This window comes from Bombina bombina, chromosome 8 (assembly GCF_027579735.1).
Source record: "Bombina bombina isolate aBomBom1 chromosome 8, aBomBom1.pri, whole genome shotgun sequence".
Classification (NCBI taxonomy): domain Eukaryota; kingdom Metazoa; phylum Chordata; class Amphibia; order Anura; family Bombinatoridae; genus Bombina; species Bombina bombina.
In genome coordinates, this window is record NC_069506.1 from 128344723 (window position 1) to 128359330 (window position 14608).

Sequence of the window (14608 nt, forward strand, 5' to 3'; positions counted from 1 at the left end):
GTTTAATAACAATTGATTATTGATTTATTGACTAATATATCAAATGTTACCACATTACCCCTGTCTTGTTATTAGGATGTTTCATCATTGTTTCATCATTGTGATATACTTTGTTTTCTGTTTTTCTTTTAACAATTTTTCCTTCCAATAATTCTTTCCACTAATCAATATTTATACTGTGTTTGAATTTTGGAGCACAAATCTGTTATTGAAATATTTGTATGTTATAAGGATGTACATGTATATATTATTGATATATTATTCATGTAAAGAAAAATGTACACTACAGGACATCATTTCAGTATCTCATAATATTTGATAGTATCTTGTTGAGAGTTATAAATGAGTACAGTTCTATTAGTCCAGGGTGTTTGGTTTAGCACCTGGTATCTTAAAGTTTACATATTTATTTTTATTTTAAATACACATTATATTATAAAGTTTACGTATTTATTTTTATTTTAAATTCACATTTATTATTGTGTATTATATTAATGTTTTGTACTTGTGCCGCACGTTTGAAGATATGTTGTATACTTAGCTTACCTGTTGACATGGCAACAATGTGTGTTATTTTGATTGGTGGAGCAGGGTATAAATTGTTTTCACACGTGAAGGAGATTATGCCTATGATTAAGTGCCGCAGGGCACAAAACATGTAAGGTCTCCTCCTCCTCTAAACATGTTTGCAACATGAGTGTTGATTTTTATCACATTTTCAAATAAAGGATATTTTTTAACTTTTACCTTAGAGTTCCGCCTATTCCTCTTCAAGGCCAGTTGTAAGCCTTAAGTCCTTGAACAAGTTCTTAATAACAACAACAACAAAATGCAAGATGGCATCAAACTTACCTGTTAAAATAGGCTTTTCAGCTCAAGGATGCATAATTCTTTATTTCAGTGCAGAGCATTCATTTGCAATATCTCCGGATTGCAGTATTGGCACTGCACTTAATTTGTGGCTTTTCCATTTGAAATTTCATCAGCTCCAATAACTTTTACAAATGTATTTATGCACTCATTGGATAAATTCAGAAGAAATTGATTTTATTAACTCCTTATCTTGAAAGATCTTTGGAGCAAGGGAGCCTTCACCCTCCTATATTTATTTAGTTTGTTTTATGTATTTGTACTTTTTTTAACCATAAATAAGGGACACTATGTATTCCTACTCTTTTACCCAGTGCTATGGAATTTGGCAGTACTTTACAAATCAATGGTAATAATAAGCTTGATGATATTCTACTTGTGCCTGATTCTCAGAAACAAGATGTGCTAATGATTTTTCATTTTATAGCTCAATAATAAACAGAGAAAAGAGCCAAATTAACCTAACTCAAGAGACTGGCTTTCTGGGAATGGCTTCCTTCCAATACCATCTAAAAAGGTGTCCTTCCATCTAAAACAGTTTGCAAGATTATTGGATCTGACCAATCTGTTGCAGTACAATTTTCTTACAGCCACAGCCTGGAGGAAAATGTTAAGTAAACTGGTACCAACTCATGTCTTCAAATGAGCATGATGGCAAAAGTGTCAACTATAACAACATATCTTAAAGAAAGAATATTCCTTCTACCTAATCTGGATAGGTGGCTTCACATTTTCCATCTCAGTAGAGGCCTTACTTGTAGAGAACCCCTTTGGAGTCAGAAGAAGACAGATTCCAGCAAGTTGGGCTAATGAATAACACATCAGGGGTAAGGAAAATTAGTCCTCATAAAACCTTCAGGAAACTTTGAAAGGTCAATCTGCAAATAAAGTTGCAATGTCCTATAACTGTTTCAAAGGGGGGGGGGGGGACAACAAGTCATGTGACTCTAAGGGAAGTCAGCACATTGTTTTGTTGGATTCATAATAATGTAGACAGTTTAAACCAGTTCACCTTCTTCAGTTCTAAATACCAGAATAGCAACTCAACAGAAAGTGTTTCTACAAATAACACAGCTGTAGGGTTACTTAAATGTAGATCTGATGGAGGTCAACAAGAATCATCAAGTTACTCAATTCTTCAGCAGAGTCCCATCCACTCATTTGAAGGGAGCGGGAACCTTTTCTCAGATTGGGACTTCCAACTAATTTACTAGGAGGCCTCTCCTAGCAAGCGTTAATTAGGATATTAACCAGTTTCATGATTTTAGTGCTTAAATGTGGGGGTTATGTTCCTTTTTAGAGCACAGAGCACCCTAAACATCACCTAGTGGACAGGGGTGATTTCCATTCTTAATTCAATCACCTGTTACCTGGAGGGATATGAATCCCCTCATTTGAAAAAGAGTTACGGTATTTGGATGACAATTTCATTGGTTAAAAGTTAAAGGGACATGGAAGACAAATTAAACTTTCATGATTCCCCTAAAGCACAGAATACAAAAATCTTAGTTGTCTTTGTACCTTTTACTGAAGAACATACTTTGGAATGCGTATGTGTTTTGAGCTCTATATGGCAGCAGTATTTGCAACAATTTGACTCCATGGGATAACGTCCTACTGGAAAGTTCTTTCAATTATTGGTTTGCACAGGCTAATATTTTCACTGGCCAATCAAAAGTAATATAGCAACATGAACAATATATATATATATATATATATATATATATATATATATATACACAATCAAAGTATCCAAGCTGTGCATTCTATTTTTTCATTAAATTAATATTATTTTTTTACTTATTTTAAAGATTAGCAATATTATTTTCTGCTTTGAAAATTTCCCGATTTATCATCAGCCTTTCAACTATACACAAGCCACTGCTGCCTGATTTGGAGTAGGATAATTGTCCCTACTGTATAGCACTGTGGGATCTTTTTAGTGGAAGAACAACACATGCTAACAATACCAGGTATTATACAATGTGTTTAATAACAAATTGCCACAAAATGACAATGTTTAGACAACTTAACGTACAGATGGTTGGAAGAAGAGTAGTATTTTGTTACGGAAGTTGTGGGATGTTAAAGACTCGGTAATAAATCTCTGATTGCTAGATAAATGTTCATTCTACACCCTCTATCAAAGGGAAATGACAGCCAGAGAGTCTATTCACAAACGCACTTAATATCTTAAGGAAGAAATTCATTCTGTCACTGTCAGCATAGATTAGCCTTTTTACTGCAAGAGACAGTTACAACTAGTCATTTAACCAAACGTATTTGAAAGAAGTAGATATAAGAGGCTGTATTAATTTAAAGCTTTGTAAGTTTATTAGACCAAACACCTTTGATGAAGTGCAGTTTAGGCATGAAATGCGTCAGTTGCCCCGACTCAATTGCATTTAATTATAGTGTGTCTAATAACATTATTATATTTAAAATACAGCCTTCTTTTGTCCCCTGCTTTCAAACATATATTTATAGTGTTGGAAACAGCGAAGGAAATACTAGTTGGGAAGCTTCTAGCCTGGCGATTTTTTAAATTTGATGCTTGAGCTCTGTTGCAGAGGACAACTTTGTAGTAGGACAGTATACATTGAACAATACTGAAAACATAAATGTCTAGCAGAAGCTCTTAGGTTAAAATGACCTTTATTTCACCAATGGGTTACACCATATAAAACAAGAAACGTTTCGGAAAATGTAATCCTTAGTCATGCCTAAGGATTGAATTTTCTGAAATGTTGCTTGTTTTGTATGTTGTGACCCACTGGTGAAAAAAAAAGGTCATTTTAACCTAAGAGGTTCTGCTAGACATTCATGTTTTCAGTTTTGGAGGATTTTGCAGCGTCCTAGCTACAGCGTGCACTCACACAGGAAGGTGCTGTATTCTATTCTGTTTGTATTTGTACATTGAACAATCACAGGCGCAAACATTAAAGGGACAGTCAAATCAAAATTAAACTTTCATAATTCAGATAGGTCATGCAATTTTAAACAACTTTCCAATTGACTTTTATCATTAAATTTGCTTTGTTCCCTTTGTGGTATTTTTGAAAATCTAAACCTAGCTAAGCTCAAACTGATTTCTAAACCGTTGAAAACCGCCTCGTAGCTCAGAGCATTTTGAACGTTTTTCACAGTTAGACAGTACTAGTTCATGTGTGTCATATAGATAACATTGTGCTCACTCCCGTGGAGTTATTTAGAAGTCTGCACTGATTGGCTTAACTGTATGTCTGTCAAATGCACTGAGATAAGGGGGCAGTCTGCAGAGGCTTAGATACAAGGCAATCACAGAGGTAAAACATATATTAATATAACTGTGTTGATTATGCAAAACTCGGGAATGGGTAATAAAGGGCTTATCTATCGGCTAGATTACGAGTTTTGCATTATGAGAGGCTGGCTGCTAACTTGCAAGTTATTTCCACCGCTCACCTCCCTATAGCGCCGCTATTACTGGTTTGCAAAAACCTGGCGTTAGCAGGTAATATTGCAGCGTTGAGCAAAATTGAGTTCCATACCGCACTCCAATACCAGCGCTGCTTTGAGCTGGCTTACGTGCTCGTGCACAATTTCCCCATAGACATCAATGGGGAGAGCTGGCTGAAAAAAAGCCTAACACCTGCAATAAAGGAGCGTAAAGCTCCATAACGCAGCCCCATTGATTCCTATGGGGAAATAAAATTTATGTTCACACCTAACACCCTAACATAAACCCCGAGTCTAAACACCCCTAATCTGCCACCCCCGTCATCGCCGCCACCTACATTACACTTATTAACCCCTAATCTTCCGCTCCCGACATCGCCGCCACCTGCCTACACTTATTAACCCCTAATCTGCTGCCCCCAACATCGCCGCCACCTACATACACTTATCAACCCCTAATCTGCCGCTCCCAATGTTGCTGCCACCTACATTAGTTATTAACCCCTAATCTTCCGCCACTATACTAAAGTTATAAACCCCTAAGTCTAACCCTAACCCTAACGTAACCCTAACACCCACTAACTTTAATGTAATTAAAATAAATCTAAATAAAACCTAATATTAAAGAGATACTAACCCCACATTTTTTCTTTCATGATTCAGATAGAGCATGCAATTTTAAGCAACTTTCTAATTTACTCCTATTATAAATTTTTCTTTGTTCTCATGTTACCTTGATTTGAAAAAGCAGTAATAAAAGGTTAGGAGCTGGCCCATTTTTAGTTCAGCACCTTAGTAGAGCTTGCTGATTGGTTTGCTACATTTAGCCACAAATCAGCAAGTGCTACTCAGGTGCTGAACAAAAAATGGTCCGGCTCTAAAGCTTACAGTACTGCTTTTTCAAATCAAGATAGCATGAGAGCAAAGAACAATTGATAATAGGAGTAAATTAGAAAGGTTCTTAAAATCTCGTGCTATATCTGAATCATGAAAGAAAAAAATTGGGTTTAGTATCCCTTTAATAACTAAATAATTCCTATTTAAAACAAAATACTTACCTGTAAAATAAAACCTAAGCTTAGGTGGGTTTTACTGTTGGGGGGTTGTTTGGATTTTTTTAAAAGCATACCTAGGTAGGCCCAAGAGCAGCAATGCATTGCTGGGAGATAGCTGCTCATTGGTGGCTGCACATAAAAGCCTATTTTCATTGGTTCACCAGATGTGTTCAGCTAGTACCTAGTAGCAAATTGCTACACCATTAACAAACAATACTAAGATGATGATGAAGCTATGTTTAAAATCACACACTCTACTTGAATCATGAATGAAATGTTTTGGCCTTAATGACCCTTTTAAATCCCATCTACCTAGCAGTTATGGAATTAGTGAACTGTTTGCTCTACCATAAGGATATATTTACTCTTATACGTCATAGTAAAAAAAGCCTCTGACGCTACTATTCAGTGTAATTAGTGATACAACATTGATTCTACGGGCCTATCTATCAAGTTCCGTACGGAGCTTGAGGGCCCGTGCTTCTGGCGAGCCTGTAGGCTCGCCAGAAGCACGGGCCCTCAAGCTCCATAACCTTGTCCGCCTGCTCCATAACCTTGTCCGCCTGCTCTGATGAGGCAGACAGGAATCGCCGGAATTCAACCCGATCGAGTACGATCGGGTTGATTGACACCCTGCAGGGGGCGGCAGTGCACCAGCAGCTCTTGTGAGCTGCTGGTGCAATGCTGAATACGGAGAGCATATTGCTCTCCGCATTCAGCGAGGTCTTGCGGACCTGATCCGCACTGTCAGATCAGGTCCGCAAGACCTTTGATAAATAGACCTCTACATCTTAATTTGTATACAATATTGGAGCAATGTGCTGAGGCCCTCATTTGCAACAAAGGGTTAACCATTTTATTTAGGAAGTACAGGAATAGATAAGAGTAAATCTTCTGAATGAGAAACAGACCATGACATTACCATTCATTTCACTATTTCTTCTTTTTTATTATTTGTTATAAAAAAATAATCCACAACACATTCTATTTGATAATGTATTAAAAAATAAACTAGCATTTTATTTCATTTCAAGGATGACACATTTCTTTAATTTAAAAACATTAAGTGGTAAAAAAAAATGGTTTGTCTGAAGGGAAGCAATAGTTCTCTTCAGACTTGCTTGGGGTCAAAACATTGTGTAAACTGAAAAATGAGCCATGCGCTTCTTTACAATTTATACCTCATGAAACAAATAGCACAGCTGTTAGGTCAAATGGAATTTCTTTCATTAATTACAGTTTAATGGCAATACAATGTCTTATTGATCGTGTAGTGAGCAAACAAGATGATTTATATTGACTTCAATAATCTGTTTCTGATTCCAGTAAATATCAGTGACTAATCGCAAGTTATTTGGGAATAGACCAAGGGCCGATGATCAAAAACTCGCCAGCATTGACAGAAATCTCGCCAAAATCTTTGGGGGCTTTTTGTTAGCGTTATATTGTAATGAATGTGTGTCACCTTCACCTCCAGAATCATGTATAATGGGATAAACAGCTATCAAGCTAAAAGCTGCTTTTCTAAAAATTCTTTGAGGGAACTTATAGTAGTGACGAGACATCTTAGATCATTTCTCCAGAGGGGAGAGTTTTAGATCATTGTGTCGCAAGTATTAAGTGTCATCATTTTCGTGGGTAGGTTTTTTTTGTTTGTTTGGTTTTTTTTGCATAGTAAATAACTACAATATATCTATTTTCCTTTAAAAGAAGGAAATAATCAGTTCTATTTGTTTCTAAATTTACTCTGTAATAAAGTAATTAATTACTATTAACATTTCACATCCCTAAATGGATATTCATCAAAAAATATGCAATTTTACTGCTAAGCTTGACTCTATGGGGTCGATTTATGAAGCAGCAGATTCTGCTTCCGACCCACTCCGCTTAAGGTCCGACTGAAGTGGAAGTTAAGATTGGCCGCGAATGTGCAGAGGGCGGCATTGCACAAGCATTTTAATAGAAATGCTTGTGCAATGATAAATGCCGATAGTGTATGCAATGTCGGTCGGACATGATTCACTACAGGGAATCATGTCCGCCCTACATTTGATAAATCAGCCCCTATATGAGCAGTTCTGTGTGTCTGAATAAACTGGGTGTGTGAAAGTTATGCACCCAATTTGTACCTATGAATTACCACAAAAATGATAAAATAAAGTGTATTATTCTATGTAGCCTGTCTGACATGCAGCACCCCATTGTTCCTCTGTGCCTACCCTGTTTTAAAGAATGTACAATAAAGAATGTTTTACGAAGAGACCGATCAATGTTCATCTTTCTGCTCTTTGATTATTGCCTGGATTTAGCATCTTCGTTTTTGGGACAGCCGGCTTTCTCCCTATTGGCCAAGCGACTCACACGTGATCTCCCCCCTGCGTCACTGGACGTTGTGACGTATCAGCAGATGTGATATTGGATGGGGTTAGTGGAAGCGGTGAACTGAGTACTCCATACGGACGCCAAGACTGACAAGTGCGGTTCCGTGAGTAGGCTCAGCAGGAACTGGGTTTTCCACCGTGAAATTTGTTTTCCGTTTCAACTGTACGTCTACACACCACAAAGGGGAGGAGGTGAGCTTGCCACATTCAAGACTGTGTTATTGGTTTTGAATACACTCAATAGAGGAGAGCCGTAATCCACATAGTGGTGTTTTACATATATGCATATATATTGACTGTGGTTTCCCTTGTTGTTCTACTTTTTCTATGCAGGCACAGAGATATTCCTAACCCATAAGTTTGCCGTACTGAATTTTCGGCTTTTTGCTTTCTTACACAGGTTTCAAGAGATGAGGGTGCTATATATATATATATATATATATATATATATATATATATATATATATATATATATATATATATATAGTAAATATATTTATATTTATGTGTGTGTATATTTCTCATGTTGAACATTCTTTCATTGGTAGCTAACCACAAATTTTAAAGGGACATACTACTGTAAATTGACTCTGTTCTGTCTAAAATAAAAGTATTTCATATTATAGTTACAGTGTTTTGCACTGAATACACAGACGTCTTTTGTGGGAGTTATCCCTAACAGATATCAGTGGTACACAGACATGCACTTGTTCTTAGTCTCACTTTATAGTTAAGTAGCTATTACCTTTTTTCATGCATTATATTTTTATGTGTAACCATTGCTGTTTCATATACATGATGGAAACATTTTAAGAACTATGTATAATCTTTTACCTATAATACAGTTCCTACAAAAGACTGAAAGTTTTTTTTGTTAAAGGGACATTACACCCTATTCACTTTGTTGTATCTAACAGAAGGTATTTCAATATATATATATATTTCAGTGCCAAATAAACTTACTTTTTATATCATGCTTGCATAGGCGTGTCCCTGTCCACTTAAACAGCTAACATTATTTCCCTTTCAATAAGTGAGCAATGAGTCAGTTGTGCATAAAAATGCATTTTCTTCTGATGTGCAAGAATATTTTTATTATTGCATGCACAGTCATATGTTTTTTAGCCCTATGAAGTCAGCTCTGGACAAGCAAAGCACTACTGGTCAAGAGCTGAACATATCCACTGAGCCAATCCAGGGCAGCATATGTGCGTAGCCACCAATAACCAGATGTGTTCAGCTTATGATCAGCAGTGCCTTTCCAATCCAACGCTGACTCTACTTGTGTGCTTGAAACTGGCAAATAGTGTTCAAGCAATAGTGCAATAATAAAGCTCTAGCAAATCAGAACATTTTATTACACAGTTCAAATTAATTAGGCCTCCCTTAGAAATAAATCTTAGCAACATTAGAATTCTTGTATCTCACAGTATGTCACAAACCATTCAAACGTTCTCCAGGGTTTATTAAGAATTATGTCATTCTTGAGAATTCCATAGCAAGCAACATGCCAGGGAAACCCAAAGGTGATTACTATATACATCACTCAGTACATACTGTGTCACACAGAGTGAATTGGGTACATTTTTATTTTGTGATTCAAATTTTTAAATTCAGTATTTTATGAAAACTTTCCAGTTTATTTCTATTATCAAATTTCCTTAGTTCTCTTTGTATTCTTTGTTGAAAAGCATGTAGGTAATTTGGAGCACTATATAGCAACAGCTTTGGAAAAATGCTTTTAACAATATTATACATTTGCAAGACCACTAGATGGCAGCAATGTTTGCACAAAGTGCTGCTATATAGTCCTCTAAACAAGTGCATGCTACCTATTTAGGTATGCTCTTGAACAAAGAATATTATTTGAAGCAAGTTTGATAGAAATGTAAATTTAAACTTTTTTTAATTGTCCGATTTACCTGACTGATAAAAGAAAAAAAAAATGGTATTCATGTCCCTTTAATATTATAAAACGTAAGCAAATGGGATATTTAAAGGGACATAAAAATGCAAAAAGCAAATACTCTAATGTGAATGTTATTATTGCTATCATATAACTGTGTTTAGGCACATGTGATAAAAATAATAAATCTGTTCTAAATATAACATGTTTGATAAACATAGGGCATTCCATTTTTTTTGGCAAACAAATGTTAACTTTCCCATTACAGAATAATACATTTAAATATCAAATTGAATATCTAAATATTAATATTCAAATGTAAATTTTCATAGACTTCATCATAAGTCTACACATAGAGCTCCGTGTACCATAGGTCGGAGTCGGACAGGCATGATTCATATGTGCTGTCCGCATTTAACATTGCATAAGCATTGCACTAACAATATTTGTGCAATACCGCCCCCCTGCTCGCTGACGTCCAATCGGCTGCTAGCAGAGGCTGTCAATCATCCTGATCAGATCGGCTCAGGACGATTTCATTCCTTTTAGGTGGCGAAACAGGTTAAGCAGCAGAAATGCTGTGGACCCAAAGCTGCTTTCACAGCCGGGGCCCATATGATTGGTCATGTGGACTTATGACTGATCAAACACATTATTTCCAAAGTCATATATTAGTATTTCAAATAGATATGGCTTTGTAAATATTATATTTAATCAATTACTTAGTGGTTCATAATGTTTTGATAAATGCATCTACATGGGATTTGTTTGTTTTTTTACCTATGCAGTAGGTATTTATATGATTTATTTAGTGTTATGCTAACAATCGGCTACTTTCTGGGTATGGATAAATATGGACTTCATTACAAAAGTCTTAATTTAATATGGCTGGGTTGAAATGTAAAATTAAATCAGAAAAGATTGCTGGACATCAAAAAACGAAAAAGCCAAAACCAATGCATTCTTGAGATTGGGCTAAAAGAGACTTCACCCTGGGTATGCACCATTTTATTGGTCAAGCTACTGAGCTCTGTCCAATAGGAGATAAGCGTTTCTGGGGGGGGGGGGGGGTTTGGATAGGGGTTTGGATAGGGGTACATGTTACTTAGCAAACCAAAGTCAAAAACAATTGTGTGTTATTCTGGATAGAGCTTGAATCATTTTAACTGTAGGGGCAATTTAGTAAGGAAGTGTAAAGTTGCCGTTATTTTTCACGTTTCAGATATAGGCATTTATTAAACTACTTTTCTGGGTGACGCACAGAACACGGCAACCGTTTTGCACGAGATAAGATAAACTAGCCAGCTGGCAATGAAGCTCATGGTGACATTTTGATGCACAAGATGCTTCATAGAAAGGGCCTGATATTCAAAACCACGCCAGCATGGAGAGAAATCACGCAAAATCTTGTATTGTAACGTTGGAGTCTCTGTTTCACATAAATAACACTACATAGCAACATAATCATTTCTCAAGAGAAAATTTGTGTTTCTAAATATTTTTTTTAAAGCCTTGCCGTACCGATGAGATTTCTTAGATTATCTCACCTGAGCGTGTAAGGTTTTGAATATCAGGCCCTAAGAGACAAGTCTGCACCACATGACAAATTATGATTATACTAAAAAATAGCTACACTTCCTCATTAGCGCATTGCCCCTTATGTTTTATTGTACAAAAGTAACACACTTGCATGAACCTAATTATTTAAAGGGACACTGAACCCAAATGTTTTCTTTTGTGATTCAGATAGAGCATGACATTTTAAGCAACTTTCTAATTTACTCCTATTATCAAAGTTTCTTCATTCTCTTGGTATCTTAATTTGAAATACAAGAATGTAAGTTTAGATGCCGGCCCATTTTTGGTGAACAACCTGGGTTGTTCTTGCTGATTGGTGGATAAATTCATCCACCAATAAAAAAGTGCTATCCAGAGTGTCTATTTGAAAAAGAAGGCATCTAAGCTTTTTTTTTGTTTCAAATATAGCAAGAGAACAAAGAAAATTTAATAATAGGAGTAAATTAGAAAGTTGCTGAAAATTGCATGCTCTATCTGAATCATGAAAGAAAAAAATGTGGGTTCAGTGTCCCTTTAAGGTCAGTAGTATTCAATTGACACTAACACTGTCACTGTTATTATGTCATTATTAAGGATGTGCTTAATGTGAGTGGTAATACTGGGAGTTTTTAATTATTTATCTGTTTTTTATTTGTTGGTTTATTTCCTCTCCTCACTTATCATAGCAGTGAAAACTATAATAACGGCACCCTGGGATAGAAAAACAGACCTATGACATATTAAAATGTAAGTTTTTTTTGTTTTATAAGTGACATTAAATCATATAATTTTCATAATCCTGTGATCTACAGCAGGGGAAATGGATTGAGACTAAGGACTTGTGCCATTTAAAAAGAAAAGGATAAGTTAATGTGCACTGATATTTGAGCTCATTAGTATCTTTTTATATCTTAATTTGTTCATCTGAGAACCCAACCTGGCTCATTCCCAGAAAATTGTCTATTCAAGTTTTTTTTTTTTTCCATTCATTTCATGAATTGGACCCTGGGGACTTACTGTAAAAAAGAACAGCCAAAAAGTATAAACACAATACTACGAGAAAAAAAAAAAACAACATGAAACAAATTATACCCTTTCCAACATTTTAACTTCAGCACAAAGACGGCTGGTTGTCCAGTGCCAAAATTCTTTTGCCTGGTATAACCCAACAGGATTCAGCAGGAAACACACTTAAAGGTCAATGACTGGTTCATGTTACCATGCAGCTATGTCCATCGTCTGTCTTCCATCAAGGAATGAGCAAATAGCACAAAACCTGTTCATAGACCTTATACTTGGCCTAACAATCTTCCTTGTCCAGAAATATTTGTAATACAAAATGAGAATATATATTTTTATACACATTGATATAGATATAAAATACCTATGCTACTAATTTTTGTTTTCATTTAAAAATATATTGAAGTTATTTATTAGTTCTTTTGGTCATTTGGTGGAAGTTAGTTAAATGTCACTGGAATAACAAGGTGGATAGTGGGTTATCCTAAATCCGCTTGCCTAACTTTGTTTGTTGTTGTTGTTTTTATATTTTGTATAATGTAGGAGCTTTGTTCCTTCAGCAGTTTTGTGGGTCAATCCTCCTTCCCCATCCCTGTAGAAGCAGCAACAAAAAAATAATTTCCACCACATGTAGATGGGAAGTACTGACCCACATCACCATTGTTTATCAGCAATAAATAAGAACAAAGACACAAATATACAATTATGATATCCTGGGACCTTAAATATTTTTTTAAAAAATCTTTCCGTCCCTCTCTATCATTTTTTGCAGTCTGTGGAGCTTCCTCTGTCCTGATGGAAGGAATGACAGTGGTAGTGAGGAAAGATCCAAATTGTCTTTTACAGTGAAATGAGTTATTCCTTCCATATAGATCACCGACATGTGTGCATTTCGACCACTTTATGGCATTGTTTGCATTTAACAAAACAACACCAGTGGAATTTGCAGCTGCACCTCTCTACTATTTCCACTTCTTCTGTGTGGAACCCTCGTCCACAACACATAAGCTCACAGCCATCAATAGCTTTTGAAGTCTTGTTACACTGCCGTCCAGTTGTGCCTAGCACACCATTCTTTACGTCGTGATCGCAGAAATCTGGACTGGAATCTAAGTAAACGAGGTCTTCATCTGTATGTGGCTTGAACTGGGAATTTTTAGGCACTAAAACTTTGGTGGAACCGATCTTTTTCTGCTCTACTTCTGTAGCCCCATCAAATTTTTCCTTCAGAACATTCCCAACTTTTCGGAAAGGAGGCATGGCTTTCCAGCAGGTCTTCACCTCACAGGATCCAGAAACACCATGACACTTGCATTCGACTCGCATATTGCTCAATATAGCCTACAATAAAGGAGAATATTATTAAATATGTTGCTTCAAACTTACACCGTTATCAACTGTTTTTTATTAAAATTACAAAATGGAAAGATAAGTCTTACAATTGTAATCGGTGACTTCTTTTGGTGAGTAGCAAATGTGAAGGGAAGGTTTGTGTAATTGTTATCTGTATTATTCAAAAATAGATTAACTTTTGGCAGAGCAGAAAAATTCACTAAGTCAGCGGAAACAGCTGACTTGAAGAAAGCATAGCAAGTCAGCTATTCACAAATACCCAACTTGTAACCAACATGAGGTTGACTTGTCAAAGCCAACAAACCTTACAGCTTAAGTCAGGGATTTTAAGTTACATATTCTTAACTACCAATTTGCTATAGTTATTACTTAAAGCGATACTAAACCCAATTTTTTTCTTTCATCATTCAGATAAAGCATGCAATGTTAAGCAACTTTCTAATTGACTCCTATAATAAATTTTTCTTTGTTCTCTTGTTATCTTTATTTGAAAAAGCTGGGATGTAAGCTAAGGAGTCGGCCCATTTTTGGATCATCACCCTGGATAGCGCACAACCCAGGTTCTGAACCAAAAATGGGCCAGCTCCATAGCTTAGATTCTTGCTTTTTCAAATAAAGATAGCAAGACAATGAAGAAAAATTGATAATAGGTGTAAATGAGAAAGTTGCTTAAAATTGCATGCTCTATCTGAATCATAATTCAGTGTCCCTTTAAGAGCCTAAGTATAGCAAACACAGCTGTCAATCATTAATTAGCAATATATATATACATACATTTTGAACACTGTACTTGTGTTATAAAATAGGAAGTCAGCTGTAAAATTCAGTTTTAACCAAACTTGCACATTTAAATGTTGGTTAAAAGTAATAAAAAAATACAGACAATATGGTAGCTAATTTGTGAGGCTGGTTTATCTTGGATACTTTCCAAGTAGGTTAAAGTCAGGTTATTGTTTTTTTAGCATTTTGTCTTTCAATGATCTAGTCCTAAATTGTCCAAGTTTGACCAATATGGACATTTTTTTTTT

At 35.7% G+C, this 14608-nt stretch overlaps 1 protein-coding gene across 1 annotated transcript in view; it reads right to left on the reverse strand.

Annotated features, from left to right (window-relative positions):
• Positions 1–9192: 9192 nt before the first annotated feature.
• Positions 9193–14608, reverse strand: part of LOC128638857 (protein Wnt-4-like) — an 11728-nt gene continuing 6312 nt past the window's right edge. The window contains exon 4 of the mRNA XM_053690990.1: positions 9193–13568. Coding sequence (XP_053546965.1) covers positions 13101–13568 — 468 coding nt within the window. The 3' untranslated portion in view covers positions 9193–13100. The remainder of the gene's footprint in view (positions 13569–14608) is intronic.